General features: G+C 43.2%; 1 protein-coding gene across 5 annotated transcripts in view; it reads left to right on the top strand.

The window, feature by feature from the left end:
• The window catches only part of UBE2I (ubiquitin conjugating enzyme E2 I), a 55,663-nt gene that overhangs the window by 21,420 nt on the left and 15,825 nt on the right, over positions 1-18,418 (top strand). For all 5 annotated transcript variants that reach the window (XM_033964029.1, XM_033964026.1, XM_033964028.1 and 2 more), the window contains exons 2-4: positions 4,763-4,839; positions 5,317-5,400; positions 12,762-12,834. In XM_033964029.1, the coding sequence (XP_033819920.1) occupies positions 4,774-4,839; positions 5,317-5,400; positions 12,762-12,834 (223 nt within the window). In that variant the 5' untranslated portion in view covers positions 4,763-4,773. The remainder of the gene's footprint in view (positions 1-4,762; positions 4,840-5,316; positions 5,401-12,761; positions 12,835-18,418) is intronic.

Genomic DNA, 18,418 nt, shown 5'->3' on the forward strand with positions numbered 1-18,418 from the left:
TGACAAGAAAGCTCTCATCAATCTCCAAGGGGAAGATTGGGAACAAACTCGGGAGAATTTTCCATTTAAGTGGGCTCATATTTGCTTTAAATATGGGTCAAAATCTCAGGAGACCTTTCCACTTTATTTAATCTTGATTTACTAGGGAGAACTTTCTGTGTTGCAGAGCCTAGCTATAATTAAAATGAGTGTGCTACCTCAACTGTTATATTTTTTCCAGACGCTACCTGTGCCGATGGGATAGAAATTGTTAAAGAAATAGCAAGATATTATCAATTTTATAGGAGGAGGTAAATGTATGTGTTTTTTTCACGCACTACTTCTAATTAGGAGAGAATCAGGAGGGCTAGGAGTACCTGATTTTAAAGAGCTGTTGTATAGCTTCACAGATTAGACGTTTCTGGGACTAGCAGCCTGGGGAACATATGAAACCATATATGCAGTTTAAACAGGCCAATTTTTCTCGTGGCAATTTAGGGGAACATCTTTGGATAAATTCTAAGGCATAGAGCAATTCATCAACAAATAACCCCTTTACGCAACATGTGTTTGATACCTAGGGGCACTTTATTAAGTCTAGATAGGGTCCCAGTGGAGGTGTGTGGGGGGGGGGGTTTCTGCTATATTTGTTCTTTCCAAAGAGAGCTTGTCTCTGTAATCCCTGCTAGTAAATGGCAAAGTCTGGGACTGGGTACCCTGTCACAACTTGTGATCCAGGGTACGATCAAATCTTTTACTAATATTAAAGAAAAAATATGATTTGGATAATTTATGGTTTTTACTTTTTATCTTCAATGTAGGCACTGTTTGCAGTCTGTTAGATTTGGGGATACTTTAACTAGACCTCTCAATGAGCTAGAAGTATTATGATATGGTAGCTGTGGTTTGTTGAACACAGGGAATCCAATCTCTTTGGAGCAATTGGTATAGAAGGTGAGCAAGGCCTTTTTCATAAGGTTGTGTAGAGAAACCTTCAGGCAGTGTTTCAGTAACTGCTTGTAATTGAGTGCCTCTCTGAATTATTTGGTAGGTTCTATTTCAGGCTCATCTTAATTGGGAGATCCTTCCCCATTTGTCTAATAAACTTGGTAAAGGACAGACTGGCAAGGGGTAAAAGTCTGATCAGGCAGTGAAGCTGAATTTGAAAGACTGCCATTGGAGAATTGTTCTAGTCGGGACTCGGAACTTGCTAGCAACAGGAAGAGAGACAAGTCAGCATCATGGTTCTTATCATATTGCCCCATGGACCTGGAACAGTGGTGGTGAGTGACAAGGGGAGCGTCTAGCAGGATGTCTGGTCGCGCTATGTTTAGGAGTAGAGTTTTGACCTCCAGGAGGGGGGAGAACATTGACGTTGATGCCATGAAGATCATTGGGAGTCAGACAATACGTTGTGTCCCCCTCACCCCCATGTTAATGTGGCCATAGCCGCAGGTGATAAGCATGTGTCATTGATGTCTTCATTAAGCGTACATAATGCATGTGCAGAAGTCTGAGAGCAACAGTCTGCAATATCTTACCTTGCTCAAACCCAGTCGAGACTAGGGGTGTGTTGATGGGATTTAGCAGTGTGCAACTGTAGTAGCCTGGCTAGCCCATTCCATAGCAACATATTCAGATGTTAGAGGACAGGGGCCTGTACGGTAGTTAGTACATATGGTGCCTGTTGGAAGTGGAGCGGCTGTGCAGTAGGTGGCATAAAATGTGCTTGCTGCTGTAAAGATGGCGCTTGTGCGGTAGGCGGCATAAATTGTGCTGATTGCTGCACAGATACTGGAACAGGCGCCTGTGCATTCTGTACCGACTACTGCACATGTGTAGAGGCATCTAGTTGTTGCTGCTTTGATAAAGATGCTTGTGATGCAACAGCATTGGAAGGAGAATAGTGCTTTTCCTACTTAGCTTTCTTACTCAGTTCTGCCGATGGCAGCAGCACCGAAAGAGCTGAGGTAGAGCTGGACATTGAAGTCAACTGCCTTGGAGTAAGGCTGTGAAGACAAGTCTCGGCATCGGGAGTTAGCCGTTCTCGTTGCTGCTTCAAAACTGACTTGAAAATCTAAAAATTATCGGGCGGTCAAAGACCCCAAGAGAAAATCCACTGACACAAGGTTCTTCAGTGAGGAGGCGGTGGCTAGTTGATCAAGGTCTAAAAGCAAATACAATAATGGAAAGTAAATTTAATATGGGAAAGCACAAAGCATACGGAAATAATACACAAAGGAAATAAAATGTGTATGAAATATAAGAACATAAGAATAGCCTTACTGGGTCAGACCAATGGTCCATCGAGCCCAGTAGCCCGTTCTCACAGTGGCCAATCCAGGTCACTAGTACCTGGCTAAAACCCAAGGTGTAGCAATATTCTGTGCTATCAATACAGGGCAAGTAGTGGCTTCCCCCTTGTCTTTCTCAATAACAGACTATGGACTTTTCCTCCAGGAACTTGTCCAAACCTTTCTTAAAACCAGCTACGCTATCCTCTCTTACCACATCCTCTGGCAACGCGTTCCGGAGCTTAACTATTCTCTGAGTGAAAACAAATTTCCTCCTATTGGTTTTAAAAGTATTTCAACTTAGAGTGTCACTAGTCTTTGTAATTTTTGACGGAGTGAAAAATCAATCCACTTGTACCTATTCTACTCCACTCAGGATTTTGTAGATTTCAATCATATCTCCCCTCTTCCAAGCTGAAGAGCCCTAACCATTTTAGTCTTTCCTCATATGAGTGGAGTTCCATCCCCTTTACTATCTTGGTCGCTCTTCTTTGAACCTTTTCTAGCACCACTATATCTATCTTGAGATAAGGAGACCAGAATTGAACACAGTACTCCAAATGAGGTCGCACCATGGACCGATACAGGGGCATTATGACATTCTTAAGGCTCCTTTTATGAAGGCGCAATAGGGCCTTAATGCGCAGAATAGCGTTCACTAGCTGCTACCACCTCCTTTTGAGCAGGCGGTAGATTTTTTGGCGTGCATGCGCTAAAATGCTTAGCGCACCTTCGTAAAAGAAGCCCTTAGTCTTGTTAACCATCCCTTTTTTAAAATAATTCCCAGCATCCTGTTTGCTTTTTTGGCTGCCGCCACACATTGGGTGGAAGGTTTCATCGTATTGTCTACAATACCCAGATCCTTTTCTTGGGCGCTAACCAGTAACTGTGATTAAGGACCTGAGGTTATTCTTCCCAATGGCATCACTTTGTATTAGTCCACATTAAATTTCATCTGCCACTTGGTATTAGCTCACTGTTCTGCCCAAATGGGTTATCGCTTCCTACCAGCAGGTGGCGATAGAGAAGATTGAATAAGCTGTGGTACCCCTGGAAAAATCCAGTATTTTTCTCTACCTTCATCAGGTAGTAGGTTGCTATTTGATGCTGGTCACAACCATGCAGCGTGATTGAGCCTGAGTCTCTCCTAGTGTTATGGATTTGTTTGTACCTAGTCGAGTGTAGAGTTTGGTTCTGCAGCCTCTAGTTTAAATAGTGCGGCCAGTTGTGGCTTTGGTTCCAGTCCTCTGGAGTCTGCCTAGCACCCCTGTTGGGGTGACACCCCCTCCCCAAGGCTCACCTGCAACCCCAGGTGTTGTCTTTGGAAACCTGTCAGTTCTTCCCTGTTTTAGGGAATATAGCTTGTTTTTGCTGCTACTGCAGCTTTAAGAGCCCTGTTAAAAAAAAACAAAAAAAAAACAACCCACAGCTTAATTGGGGAAATCCCTTTGACTTGTGTGTAAGAACAAAATTCTGCAAAAGTGTACATTACTGCAAAAGTGTACATTACGCAATATCCAATATTTCAATGCGTATTACATATTTCTAATATATAGAAAAAAGGTAGGGATGACAAATACAAATAAGATAAGATAATACATACTAATCATTTTTGTTCTATTACAAATTAATACAAACTGGAACAATTGGGTAATGGGTAGAATTACAATTTATAGAAAAAAAAAACATTTAAGATTTGCACACAAGGAAGGGATCATTTAAGAAAGAATATAATAAAAATTGATTAAAAATGCTTTAATTATTTTTAAAATCTTTCAGGATATGAAGATAATGTTTGGATTGGTTAATAGTTTAAATATTAATGGCCTTTTAAAGGAAAAGAAAAATAAGAAGAGTAAGATTAGAAAAACGCTTATAATTTCAAATTAACGTCCTATTCGTTTAATTCTTTGGGGACTAGGTGTTATGTTTATTATAATGTTCTGTCTATATATTAAATGCATCTTTATTTTGCGAAGTAAACACAGTTTTTCAGAAAAAATTGGTATTGAGTATCTCTGTAGCACACAAAACTAGGACAACAGATTTAATTAATGATAGAAAAATTAATATTGTGCAATTCTTTCACAGTGGCATAACCCTTTATTAAAAAGGACCAATAAGTATAGTGCATAGACTTTTTGTTTTTCTGGAAGGGTCAAAGTACTCTATGCTCTAAAAGCAATAATCACACTTGTATATGTAATTTTTAAATAGTGTCTTTGCAGCTCTGTTTCTTCAATTGGGTGTTTTTGTAACATAAATAGGAAACACTAGGTGGAGTTAGTATGCAGGGATTACAATTTTTCTTCTACCATGGCTGGTAATGTTTATGTATTCTGTCTCTGTTACTATTTTTAACAGAAATCATTCATGCTTAATTAAAGGCTTAAAAGTGATTTGAAATAACTTGATTTTTCTTATCCTTTCAAAATGAGAGCAGACATTTTAGCCATATAAAATAAACCTTTTTATTTCTTTTTCTGTAGGGATTTTGAATATGTCTGGTATAGCCCTGAGCAGGCTTGCACAGGAGAGGAAAGCTTGGCGAAAAGACCATCCATTTGTAAGTACTTCACAGCTCCATATCTGTAAATGAGGGGGCCCTGCACTAAACCGATGCCGACTGAGGTTAGGCATTTATTTATTTTTTATTTGTTCAGTTTTCTATACTGTTCTCCCAGTGGAGCTCGAGTACCTGAATTTATTCGAGCATTTTTTTCCTGCCTGTCCCAGTGGGCTCACAATCTATCTAATGTACCTGGGGCAGTGGAGGATTAAGTGACTTGCCCAGGGGGTCACAAGGAACAACATAGGTTTGAACACACAACCTCAGGGTGCCAAGGCTGTAGCTCTTAACCACTGCGCCACACTCTCCTCACCATCTTGGAAGGGAGTTTCCACACTGCATTATAGAAGGTGAATGCGTTAGTCAAGGTGGAATAATTATAGAGGTTTTATTTCAGCCATGTATTTATGCATAAGCTGCAATTTACAAACTTTTAAATTCTAAGTTTGAATTTTTTCCCCCTATTTTAATTAGGGGTTTGTGGCAGTACCAACAAAGAATCCAGATGGCACAATGAATTTGATGAACTGGGAGTGTGCTATCCCAGGAAAGAAAGGGGTAAGGGCTTCTGTTTGGCATTTATTTATAAATGTTTGTTTGTTTCTTGGTGATCAGATACATTTACACTTATGAAAGTTCATTTATACATCCTAGCAACTGTGCGACCTAGCTTTTCTCGGTGACTAGTTTGAATGTCTAACTTCTTTCCATGGGTGATATGTTAGAACCAACCTTCTCTCTTCCCCTACCCATCGCCTTGCCCCTGGTAACTCATGTATATCAGGCTGATCTTGTCCTAGTGTTAGCCATTGCCTGTATGAATTTGTAGCTATGCTTTTTACCATAGTAACATAGATGACAGCAGATAAAGACCCGAATGGTCCATCCAGTCTGCCCAACCTGATTCAATTTAAATTTTATTTTATTTTTTTTTAATTTTTCTTCTTAGCTATTTCTGGGCAAGAATCCAAAGCTCTACCCAGTACTGTGCTTGGGTTCCAAGTCTTAGTGCTGAAATTCCATGTAGGGAATGAGAGAACTGGACCAGCCAGTTCTAGCTCTAAGATAGGCATATGGATTGTGATACCAGATTTTTTGATTGAGCTTTTTGATCTGGCAGCTCATATATTGTAATGGATGAGATGATGCATGTTATGATTTAGTATTGTAATATTCACCTTATAGGTCAATATAACCTGATAGTTGAGGCTGAATAGCAACCTTAAATGTTGCAGCTCTGCCACTTTAGCCCTTTTTTTAAGCCATATATCCTTTATTTTTTTCTTTCCCCAATGTTCACTTAGCTGTTTTTCCTCGCAAATCACCCCCCCCCCAAAAAAAAAAAGTACCTGCAAACTACATCAGACAGAACATGCTGTGCCCTCACCCATCCAGCCTGAAAGTTACTGATTGTGAGAGTGTCTTGCTACCTCCCACCCCTTTTATTTCTACTCTGCTTTGTCTATATGTGTAACTGTATTGTTGGCTTTGCAAATGTAAAGTTGAATGAATAGATTTCATTTGAAAGAAACGAGGTGTAGGTGTTTAAATCCTTAAATAGTCTTTAGACAGCTAAAGACTCTTCTCTTATCTGCTAGATTATTTCAGACTGGGCTATTTTACCAGTCCAGCAGATGGAGGCTGAAAACTTTGATCTTCATAGTATGAGTGGTGCAGCCTTGGAATTTCAGTATAGTCTGCAGTGTGGAGTGGTACAGTAGAAATTCTTTCTTCAGGCCTGGGACACGATCCTGCAGCCTGTGGCCATTAGGCTGAGCATATGGGTGGGTGTTTGGCACACAGGGATCAGTCTACAGGTGTTTCACTGCTGGAAGTTCTTTTTTTAAAAATGTGGCAGAAAAAAACAAACCCTGAGCTAGGAGACATAGTTGCAGTAGTGGGTCTGAGGAGTTTTCTCAGTCTGCGCCTGCCATGTTGGCATGCCCAGTATGATCCATAGATAATGAGGCTTGCATGGGCTGGTACATAAGATCTCCTGATGCTTTGTTTGGGGTCGCACTCCTATTGCTCCTAGGGGGGGGAACCTCATTTGACTTTAGAGGTGGTAGAACCCCTTTCCAGTGTCTTTATGGTATTTCTTGGTGGCTCACTGATAAAGAAGGGGGTGTTGGGAGCTGCTTCAAGGCCTTGGCTAAACTTGGGGGCCATCAAACAGGTTTTGGTGGGGGAATGGAGTTGAAGGAGACGCTCCATATATTTTGTGATTTCTGGGGAGGGGAGGTCTTTGAGTTTTTCCCATTTTTGTATAGAGTTCCTTACCTTTCTGGACGTTACTGAGGCATAGTTCTTTATATCAACATTAAGAGTTCTGTGTATTCAACAAGTATTTCCAATCCAAGGCTTGGGTTAGCCATAGAGTCGATGACCTCCTTCTCCCTCCCCCCCCCCCCAAAAAAAAAAAAAAAAGATAGTGATGGTGGTAGCTGTCTTTGTCTGAAGTAAAGGATTTAGTCTATCCATACCTGTAAAATTGGCAGATTGTGCCAACTCTGAGGGAAGGGATCCAGAGTCGCAACTTGAAAAGTGATTTCAAAATGCTAGTTTGGTAGTGAACTATTCCGTCACCCCCTCTTAATATCTAGGGACCTGGTTTGAGACTGGTTTAGGAAAGGTGTTATGACTCTAGAGCAGTGTTTTTCAACCTTTTTTGGGCAAAGGCACACTTGTTTCATGAAAAAAATCACGAGGCACACCACCATTAGAAAATGTTAAAAAATTTAACTCTGTGCCTATATTGACTATATATAAAGTAATTCATTTGAGTGCCACCGCCGCCATCGGGAACAGGCCGGCGCCAAGTTCTCCCTGCTTCTCTTCCCCGCGGGGCCGACCAACTCTCACCACCCGTCGTCAATTCTAACGTCGGAGAGGACGTTCTAGGCCAGCCACGATTGGCTGGCCCAGAATGTCCTCTCTGACGTCAGAATTGACGCGAGTGGCGAGAGTTGGCCGGCCCCACAGGGAAAAGCAGGGAGAACTTGGCGCCGGCCTGTTCCCGATGGCGGCGGTGGCACTCAAGTGCCTAAAGAGCCGCAGTTTGCCGGCCTAGGGACAACACTGGAGGGTGGCCAGCTGTGCACCCCCTTGGGACGTAAACCCGGGGTGGGGCAGACCGCCCCCCCCACCCTGGTATGCCACTATCTGTACCTCACTCCCTCCCTATGACCAAAAATTCTCCTTTCTTCTATTCCCCGTGTACACAACCATCTCTTTCCCTCCCTTCCTCTCTCCAAAGTCCATGCCTTCTGTGTCCAAAAACCCATTCCCTCCCCCACCTCAGCATCTCTTTCCCTCCCTTCCTCTCTCCCAAGTTCATGCCTTGTGTCCAAAAACCCATTCCCTCCCCCACCTCAGCATCTCTTTCCCTCCCTTCCTCTCTCCCAAGTTCATGCCTTGTGTCCAAAACGCACTCCCTCCCCCCTTTTGTGTTCCGTGTTTGCCTCCCAGCCCATCTTTGCAACTTTCTCAGCAAAACGAAGCTCAAGCCGCGAGGCTTGTCTTCTGCTTCCTGCCTGCCCTGCCGCGCACAAATAGCCGAACGGAAGTATTCTCCGACGTCAGCGCTGACGTCGGAGGGCAGGCTTTGCTTAAGCCCTCCCTCCGACGTCAGCGCTGACATCGGGGAACGCTTGCGATCGGCTATATGTTAGCTGCAGGGCAGGCAGGAACAGAAGACGAGCCTCGCGGCTCGAGATGTATTGAACTCCTGTCCACGTGGGGCGGACCGCCCCTCTCCCTAGACTGTGGCCTAGGACCCTGGGGGAGCCCAGGCCCCCTGTCAGCTCCGGGCCCCTGAATGCAGGACTGGTGGTACTGCCCTGATGGCGGCCCTGACCGTACGGCACACCAGGCAACATCTCACGGCACACTAGTGTGCCGCGGAACAGCGGTTGAAAAACACTGCTCTAGAGGATCATATCCAGGGGATACTTTTCTGCAGTGCTGTCCGGGTTTAGGATGTTTAACTTGCATGTTTTGGGCTCCATGGTGGTGGGCTTGGGAGGTGGCCCTTGAGCAAGGGCTCTATTAGGCTACTTTAGCTTATCCTCTCCAGGTGATGTCCCCAGTTCCAAGAGTTATGGTCTTTCTGTCTTCAGTGCGATTGGGACCTAATTGGTGGATCTCCCTTAGCAGCCTTCTATTGGGACTGAATTTGGAGCCCTTTTGGACTACTGATATGTACCTGTTGGGATGGGAGGTCCACTGCCAGGACCAAATGATCCAGTGTACATGGTTTGTATATGGAGCCTTCTTGGAGCATCAGCAGGCTGGAAGCCAGAGCCATTTTGCTGACTCTTGAGGAGTTTGTTCTGCTGGGAGACCAACATAGCTGAAATGTAGACTGTGCAGGTGGTCTTTCTCCTCTGGTGTATGTGCTGAATACAAGAGAATGGGGATTGGGCCCATGGGTCTCCCAGTTGGTGGTAAGGTGTTAGTCATTCAGTCTGATTTCATTGCATCCGTCATTTGAAGGCAGTGGTTCAGTGGGAATAATGCAGTTCTCAATTCCTGGCCCAGGAGAGTCCTTTTATACAGCTTTCTTCCTTGGTTACCATTTGGACACATCCTTCTGAGGATGACAACCAACAGAGTCTGATCATCCTCATTCTGCCAGACTGGCCTTGCAGGCTGTGGTGCATTAAGCTAATCCCATTGGGGGATCCACTGTTAGTTGTCTTCAGGAGCTGCTTTGTCAATCTGGTGCTCATAGGGGAGCCAAGTCCCTTTTTGGTTTACACTCTGGTCTATGAAATTATCTGTTTAAGGAGCACAGTGTTAATGCAAAAACACAGGTTTTTAATTTCTCTGGAAGATGCATGGGTCTGGTGTCTGTTATGATGTTTGGTTGGGGGTTCTCCACTTAATGGATAGATGTTCTAACCATTTTAGCCTTTCTTCGAGTCCTTGATAAAGGACTGACCCAAAGCTCCTTCAGAGTTAAAGTGGCAGTGTTGCCCTGATGCAAGGGGTGAGTCAATGAGATGTTTATACAGGGTCCAGTGGATTTAATCTTCCTCTCCAGCCAGTAGTTCTGTAGTGGGATCGGAATTTGGAATTGAATGCTTCTGCATATTCACTCTTCAAGCTGGTGAAGTGAACTTTGGTGAAAGACCTTATCTTAAAGGCAGTACTTTTTGGTGGCAGTATCTCTGAATTGCAAGCTCTTTTTCCCTCCTAGTTTATGTACAGTTCTGCTTGTCTTCCTAAGGTGCTTTCTCCTTTTCATGTCAATCAACTCTGCCAGCTTTTTTTCTCAGAATGAGAAATTTGGGCTTCCTAGTATACTTAACTTGAACTATACTTAAATTGAACATTATAGGCTCTATATTATTTGAAGGTCATATTTCTAAGAAATCGGACATCTTGTTTGGTGGGCCATATAAGGGTGAAACAGCATCTGAATTGTCCTTTTTCAAAGATGTATCAAGGTGGGTGATTAAGGGTTGAGAGCTCAGCGCATCTGGGGCGGTCACTCCAGAAAATATTTGCAGAGTGATGATTGTGATTTTCCTTGCATTCTTTTAAGCACTACAGTCTGGATTTGCATGCCAGGAAAGATTGCATTTTTGAGAGTGACATTCAAAGGGAACCTTGTCTTCCTCCTGCCCATGGTCCTGAAGCTTTGGTACATACTGGTCCAGCAGGATCAGGAAGTTGAAATTTTGGTCTGGTCTTGTAACTTTTCTACTTGATTTTTTGCTAGACTGATTCAGTTACCATGTGAGCGGATGGCAACCTTATAGGCAGTTTCTGCTCATCTGTTCTTTTAGTCTGTTGCTCATTGGTGCTTTGCAGAGGGGATCTATAGGAATCTTTAGGTTGGTGGGGGGTCTCTAATTTTCATGTATATAGCTGAATTTTTCATTCTGCAATGCTGTCAGTAGTATTTAGCAAGTTCCAGTGCTGCACCCTGCCTTATACTCTGTCACTGGAAAGTTCCAGGTTCTTTACCTCCAGCTGCTAGAAGGGTAGCATAACCCATCAGTCTGTACTGGTTTAGCAGGAATCATGGAAAGAAAATTTTATCAGGTAAGAACAATTTACACTTTTAAAATCCATGTTAAATATGTTGGTGTACATTTTTAAATTTAGATTTAAACTTTTTTTGTTTTTCAGTAGTAGCTCGAGGTGAGCTTACTTCAGGTACACTAGGTATTTCGTTGTCCCCAGAAGGCATTAAATTGTAAGTTTGTACCTGAGGCAGTGAAAGGTTAAGTGACTTGCCCAATATCACAAGGAGCATTCCGATACGTCCCTTCTGGATTCCATACACTAGGTGACATACCAAAACCACGGTAGGTAGGGAAGGACAGAAGAACCTGCTCTCAAACCCAAGGTCCTGAAAAATGGCATCAGAACGCGCCACTGCAACAACTCGGTAAAACTGGGCAAAAGTGTGAAGAGGACCAAGAAACTGCCCTGCAAATTTCATCAGGATGAATCGCTTGAGATGCCCCTCCCCCCCACCAATGATACAGCTACACTTCTCGTTGAATGCGCTTTAAGCGACATTGGCAACTGCTTGCCGCAGGTGACAGAAGTCACGGAAATGACCATTCTAATCCATCAAGCGATTGAAGACTTGAATGCCGGCTTACCAGGTGAGGTGCAGCAGTGAGAACAAAAAAGTGATCAGACAGCCTTAACTCAATAGTCCTTTCCAAATAAAGGAGCAAGATCCTCTGGACATCTAATTTGCGCAAGATCTGATCTTTGCACTCCAAATCTGTTGGATGAAATGCAGGCAACCTAACCTCCTAGTTGACATGGAAAGCTGACCACTGTCAGCAAGAAGAAAGGTACAGTACGAAGGAACATCCCTATCTGTAAGATGGAGAAAGGGTTCCATGCACGAAAGAGCATAAAGTCCAAAATACACCATGCTGAGACAATGGAGACTAGAAAAAAACATTTTGATCGTTAGGTCCAGAAGAAATTCGTCCTGTAGTGATTCAAAAGGGGCCTCACCAAGGCCCAGTAAAATGATGGTAGGATTCCACCAAGGGAAAAGAAAACGCAGATGAAACGTCCCCCTCATACACCTAGTCACATCTGGAAGAGCATGCTTGAAAACACGAAAAGCCTGCAACTTGAATTTTCAGGGAGGCCACTGCCAGCCATTTGTCTAAATCCTCCTGAAGGAAAACCAGAACTACCGAACAGGGAGCCTTCTCAGGCTCCACTTGATTCCTAGCACCTCGCTGTGAGAAAGCCTTCCAGGCTTTGCAGAAGAAGCCATAGTAGAGAGTTTCTTCAAGCACAAAAGAGTCGAGATAACTACCTCTGAATAACCGTGCTTCATCAAGGCTGAGTGCTCAAGAACCATGCCTTAAGACCAAAACACCATGGGTATCCATGGACACCGGTCCCCAACTGAGAAGATATCTATGGAGGGAGCCGGAGTGTCTCGTCCCACTGAATATGTACGAGATCCACATACCACAGGCAGTGAGGCCAATCCAGAGCCACTAGACACCAGGCCGGGATGCATCGCTATCTGGTGGATTACCCGACCAACCAGAGGCCATGGAGGGAACATCATACAGGAACTAGTGAGCCAGCTAGGTCCAGACTACCTAGTGTATGGAATCCTCCAGGGGCTAACAGAAGATTATTGAAGGTATAAACCTAATTTTCCAGCAGTGGGGTTTCAATGGGCTTCCTTGAATGTCTGCACGGTGCTTTTAACAACTAGGTTAACGTACTAGTTGATGTTCTGAAGTGTGAAAATCTTAGTGGATGCTCAGAGAGGTTTCCATGCCTTATAAAGAAGATTCTGTGATGCAAATAAAATTTCTCCTCCACTTCACTCACTCTCCAAGGAAAGCATCCCTCCATCTCAATTTTAGCGGTTACTTGCAATTCTGGATTTAAAAGATTTTTTATTTTATTTTTAGACGCCATGGGAAGGAGGCTTATTTAAATTAAGGATGCTTTTTAAGGATGATTACCCATCTTCACCCCCCAAATGTAAGTAAATTGAAAGGGATATTCTTACTATTGGTGTGTTATTTTTAATAACAAAAGTGGTAGTTTGTTAAGAATTTATTTATGTAAAAAGTAACTGGCACAAGACTGATTCCTATGGAGATAGTGAGGGTAGTTATCAAGATGCTGAAAAAGGTGAGTCCTTAACTATATTTTTGATTACCACAGGGATCATCTGCCTGTGATACTTCTGTACCACAGATTGCTGGCTACCATGGATTAATATGGCCTGTGAGCCACCCCACAAGCAGCATTTAATCCAGCATTGGTTCTGCTTCATGTAGGAGTTGGCGGCAGCATAGGGCTACCCTACTGGGCTTACTGTAATCAAATTGGTGGTGGTTGGTGGTGTGCATAGGAATGATACCTACTTTTTCCTTCACTAGTGCCCTAATCCAAAATCCTGCAGATGGCTCCTTAAAACGAGTTACAAGACATCTTATCTGTTTGACTCTCTTGATGAGGCCTAGGCTTTTATGTAGGCTATTGCTCTTCTGATAAGAGTGTTCCAGAGTCGTATGACACCGTTCAATACATCAACTTGGTAGTTTTGTCTGTCTTCTAGATTAGAGAATGACACGGGGAAAAAATCTGTCCCCGTCCCCGGCCCACCATCCTCTGCACCGCCCCGTCACCGTCACCGCCATTCCATTCACCGCCCCGTCACCGTCACTGCCATCCCTTTCACCGCCCCGTCACCGCCACTGCCATCCCATTCACCGCCCCGTCACCGTCCCCGCAGCATCCATATAAGCCTTAGTACTCTAATATTTAGCGTATTCCATTCTTATAAATCAAAGTTCCTGCTGCTGAACTAGAGAAAGAGATGTTCAGCTGGCAGGGCTTTGTTTATAAATTTTTATTAACACAACTAATATACCACCATAATGTTTGCGACAGAGGACAAGTATGCAATAAATGCATTTTGCTGTTTCAATGCCAGTGCTCAGCAGAACAACAGACAGCAATATGGACATTCACCTTATGTAGTACTTTTTTAATATATAAAAATAGGCAAAATTAGTTGCTGTTTTATCATTATATTTTCTTGCCATTATAGTATTCTTCATTGATCATTTTTCTTTTTAAATTCAAAACAAATTCAACCTATCTTGTGTCCCAGCATGAATTCATGTTTCACTCAATTGGCTGTTTCAAGGGAATTAACCCTCCAACTTCCATTTGCAAAAATACCCAATGTTGTTCCTTCTATGAGCAATATTTAAATTATGAGGAACAACATTGGGTATTTTTGCTGAATTGTGTGACACCATTTGGGCTGAACATGAAGATTGAAAATGCCTGGTTAGCCCTGGACAGATGATTTGAACAGCCAGGAGCCTGTCCTGGCCATTTAAATCATTTTGAATATCTAGTCCAATGATAACAGAATTAGGGTGATTATAGAAACATAGAACTTTTTTGATCACTAAAAACAGTGGAGACTAAGGGTCTATCAAGCTCAGCATCCTGTCTTTGACACTGGCCAGTCTTGGTCTTTGGAACTGCCCATTGTGTCAGAAGCAATAGGGATTAAGTGACTTGCCCAGGGTCACAAGGAGTGTAGTGTAGCTCTAACCACTGGATTTAGAAGTTGGCTTCTTTTGGGATCTTTAACTCATCATCGCTAGGACTCGAATCTGAGTCCGTGGCACCTAACATAGAATGGAATTAGTATGGCAAAGTAATGAAGAATGGTCCAGCAGCCCCCACCCTCCCTCCACCTCGCCTTATATTCGTTCCGAGTTTGCCGGCTTCCTTTTTCCCTAGCCGCACGCGTTCAAAAAGCCGTGCATTTAGCCAGCTCCCTCCCTCCACCTCACCTTAAATTTCGAGTTTTCCGGCTTCCTTTTTTCCGAGCCGCACGTGTTCAAAAATCCGTGCACGCGCGGCTGCGCGAGTCAATCAAACTTCTCCTCTCCTGCAACTTCCTGTTTCCGGTTGCGTCAGAGGAGAAGATTGATTGACTCGCGCAGCCGCGCGTGCACGGATTTTTGAACACGTGCGGCTCGGAAAAAAGGAAGCCGGAAAACTCGAAATTTAAGGTGAGGTGGAGGGAGGGAGCTGGCTAAATGCTACGGGCGGGCGGGCGGTGGCTGCGGGGACCGCGCGATCCTTGATACCTCACTGCGGAGACAAGACCATTCACCGCCCCGCGGGCGGTGAATGGCCTTGTCCCCGTCGTCGCAGCGACTGCTAGTTTTCTTCCCCGTTTTCGGCGGGTGACCCGCGGCTAAAATGCGGTGGCCGCGGGTAAACCGCCACCGTGTCATTCTCTATTCTAGATCCTCATTTAATCAAACCTCCAAGTACTGTACAACCCCCTGTCACCTGCACAGCCTTCATTTTACTTTTGTTCTGTAGGCAAACAAGATGGAAGTTGTCTCCCCTCTGTAAGGAATGACATTCCCCAGTACTGCCACAGCTGGAGAAAGTGAAAGGACATCTGGGAAGGTTTCCTTTTGCATGGATTGCAATTATCTTCTGCATTTCCCATGTCTTAGAGGGAGACTAAAGCTTCTGTAATGCTAGCACTTAAACTCTTGAATCCTGAGGAGATGTGTCCTGGAAAATCTGTAAATGTCTAAGTTGGAATAAAGTGCTACTTGATTATATAGTTTTAGAATTGCTGTGACATGGAAAGGGTGGAGGGGAGATAGCAGTGGGAAGGGGTACAATACATTATATTGGTGCTATGTGTAGGGGACAGCTGATGCAAATGTAATGGGACATATAGATGTTTGTTTCATACCATACTACAGGGCTGCCCAAGTCTGGTCCTCAAGATCTACTGGCAGACCAGATTTTCAGGATATCCACGTTGAATATGCATGAGAGAGATTTGCCTGCACTGCCTTCTTGGTATGCAAATCTTTCTTGTGCATGTTCATTGTGGATATCCTGATAACCTGACCTGCCAGTAGATCTCGAGGACTGGACTTGGGCAGCCCTGCCATACTACATTTCCCACAACCAGTAATAGATGAGTACTGTAGCTAAGAATTTGCTTGCCCACTTTTATCAGTTGGAAGCTGTTAGCCACATCATCTGGGCCTCTAGGAAGTGAAATGCTTCATGGTCAGGAGAGGATTATAGGCAAAAATGAATTGGTCTGGAACCTGGGGAGAATCAAGATGGCAGCATGAACACGGTGAGCTCTGCGTTCTGCTTAGTCGCTGACTTTCTTCGCTGAATTTTCCTGCAATGCCTCATACTAAAAGAAAGGGGTCCTTGTTGGGTCCTACCTCGCATGTCCTCTTCGGTGTAGCTGAGTTTGGAACATTTCTTCACCGTGAGCCCAGCAGTCGGATCCGGAGTTTGTGTTTGTAGGGAGCTTAATTAGTTCTGAACCACTGACAACTATTTCAGGTCTCTATCTCGGCTTAGACCATTAAGTAATGTTGTCACACTGGGAAATAAAGAGCAGCAGGATTCGGGATATCTCCAAGAGTCAGTCTTGAGAAATTATGTAATCTCTGGTGTTCTTGAACTTGAATTTGAGATGGAAAGACTTAATGCTGCATTTAATTTAATTCTTAGTCTTATATACTGAATCATCTCCTAAAAGTAGGAGCTGAATTCGGTTTACATAATTAGATCACAAAGAAAAAATCTATTAACATTCATTGGAGCTTATAGCCTAAAGCGATGAAACATAGTGGTTTTTAAGGTTTTGTGAAAGATCTGAAGAGATAAAAGCAATCTAATTTGAGGAGGTAGTCCATTCCATATTACTGTTAGTAAGCATGGAAAGGAATGCGAAATTTTACTAATAGACTTAATTCCTCTTAATGAAGGAAAGGAGAGCTTATACATATAAGTTGTTCTCGTGCCCAAAGATCTCATGGTGTTTAGAGATAAAGACATCAAAGGAACAAATAGTCCATGTAAAATTTTAAAGATTATACAAGCACATTTAAATCGAACTCTCAATTGAAATGGAAGCCAATGTAATTTCCTCAACAGAGGTGACACATGACTGAATTTTTTTTTTCCAAAATCAATTTTGCTGCAGCATTTTGAATCAGTTGCAGACGTCTCTTGTTTCCTTTGCTTAATTCCACATAAATGAAATTACAGTAATCCAGAATGTGCCAAGATAATAGTTTGAACCAATACTGCAAAATGATCTTGATGGAACAGATGATTAACTTTTCTCAGCGTGCGAAGACTAAAGAAACTTTTTTTGGTAAGATTATTTACCTGGTATTGAAAAAAGAAGAATCCAAAACACCCATTACTCTAGTACAGTGGTTCCCAAACCTGTCCTGGGGGACCTTGGTACCAGGAAAGATGGTATAGGCGCTGATAAAGGACCGCATCATTGATCACCTTGACGGACAGGATCTGATAAGGACCAGCCAGCACGGTTTCAGCAAAGGCAGATCTTGTTTGACAAACTTGCTGCACTTCTTCAAGGGAGTAAAGAGGCAGATAGACAAGGGCGACCCGGTCAACATTGTATATCTGGACTTTCAGAAGGCGTGCAATAAGGTTCCACATGAACAACTACTTCAGAAAATTGCGAGCCATGGAATCGAGGGTGAAATACTCACGTGGATTAAAAACTGGCTAGAGCAGTGTTCTTCAACCTTTTTACACTCGTGGACCGGCAGAAATAAAAGAATTATTTTGTGGACCGGCAAACTACTAGGACAAAAATTAAAAAACCCATTTTACGCCCCATCTCCGCGAGCTCGGTCCCCGCAAACCATCTGATCCCATCTGCACAAGCCGCAATTATGATTTTATGTTAAACGTATTTTATTAAAGTATAAAAAGAAACAATATTCTGAACAATTGTGATTTTATAAATACAAATATACAGAACACGGACCAACAAAACCCCTGTCTCCCCTCCCCTTCACATATATCCCCTCTACTATCAAGAAAACTGAACAAGCCAAGTTATTATAGAATGCTACATAGAAATATCATGCTAACAGAATACTGCAGTCCCCAGTTATGTCTCTAGCAGGATATATATTTCAAATCTGATATATTCTAATGACAAAATAGAAATAAAATTATTTTTTTCTACCTTTTGTTGTCTCTGGTTTCTGCTTTCATCTTCTTTTCACTCTTTTCCTTCCAGCATCTGCCCGTTCCATCCATTGTCTGCCCTCTCCCCCTTCCATATGTATCTGACTTATTTCTATGCCCCTCTTCCCTGTCCATCCAGCCTATTCCTCCTCTCCTTTTTGACATCATTCATTCCAGCTTCACTGCCTTCTTCATTTTTATCTCTCCTACACCAGATCTAGCATCTTTATCCCTCTCTCATTTCTCTGCTGACCCCCTTTCCAGCATCAATGTCTCTCTACTTTCTCATTCCTCTCTCTCCCCTTTCCCTCATCTGATCTCTCCATTCCACCCTGACCCCCTTCCCCTCCTGTAATCTCCCTGCCAGCTGTTTCCTTCCTTTTTTCTTTCTCCCTTCCCTCCTTCCTTTTTTTCCTTCTCCCTTCCCTCCTCCCTCTATCCAACATTAACTCTCTTCCCATCCCTTTCCCTCCTCCCCTCCCAGCAGCATCTCTCCTTCTTCTCCTTTCCCTCCTCCCTCTAT

The sequence above is a fragment of the Geotrypetes seraphini genome, chromosome 11 (assembly GCF_902459505.1).
Source record: "Geotrypetes seraphini chromosome 11, aGeoSer1.1, whole genome shotgun sequence".
In the NCBI taxonomy this organism is placed as follows: domain Eukaryota; kingdom Metazoa; phylum Chordata; class Amphibia; order Gymnophiona; family Dermophiidae; genus Geotrypetes; species Geotrypetes seraphini.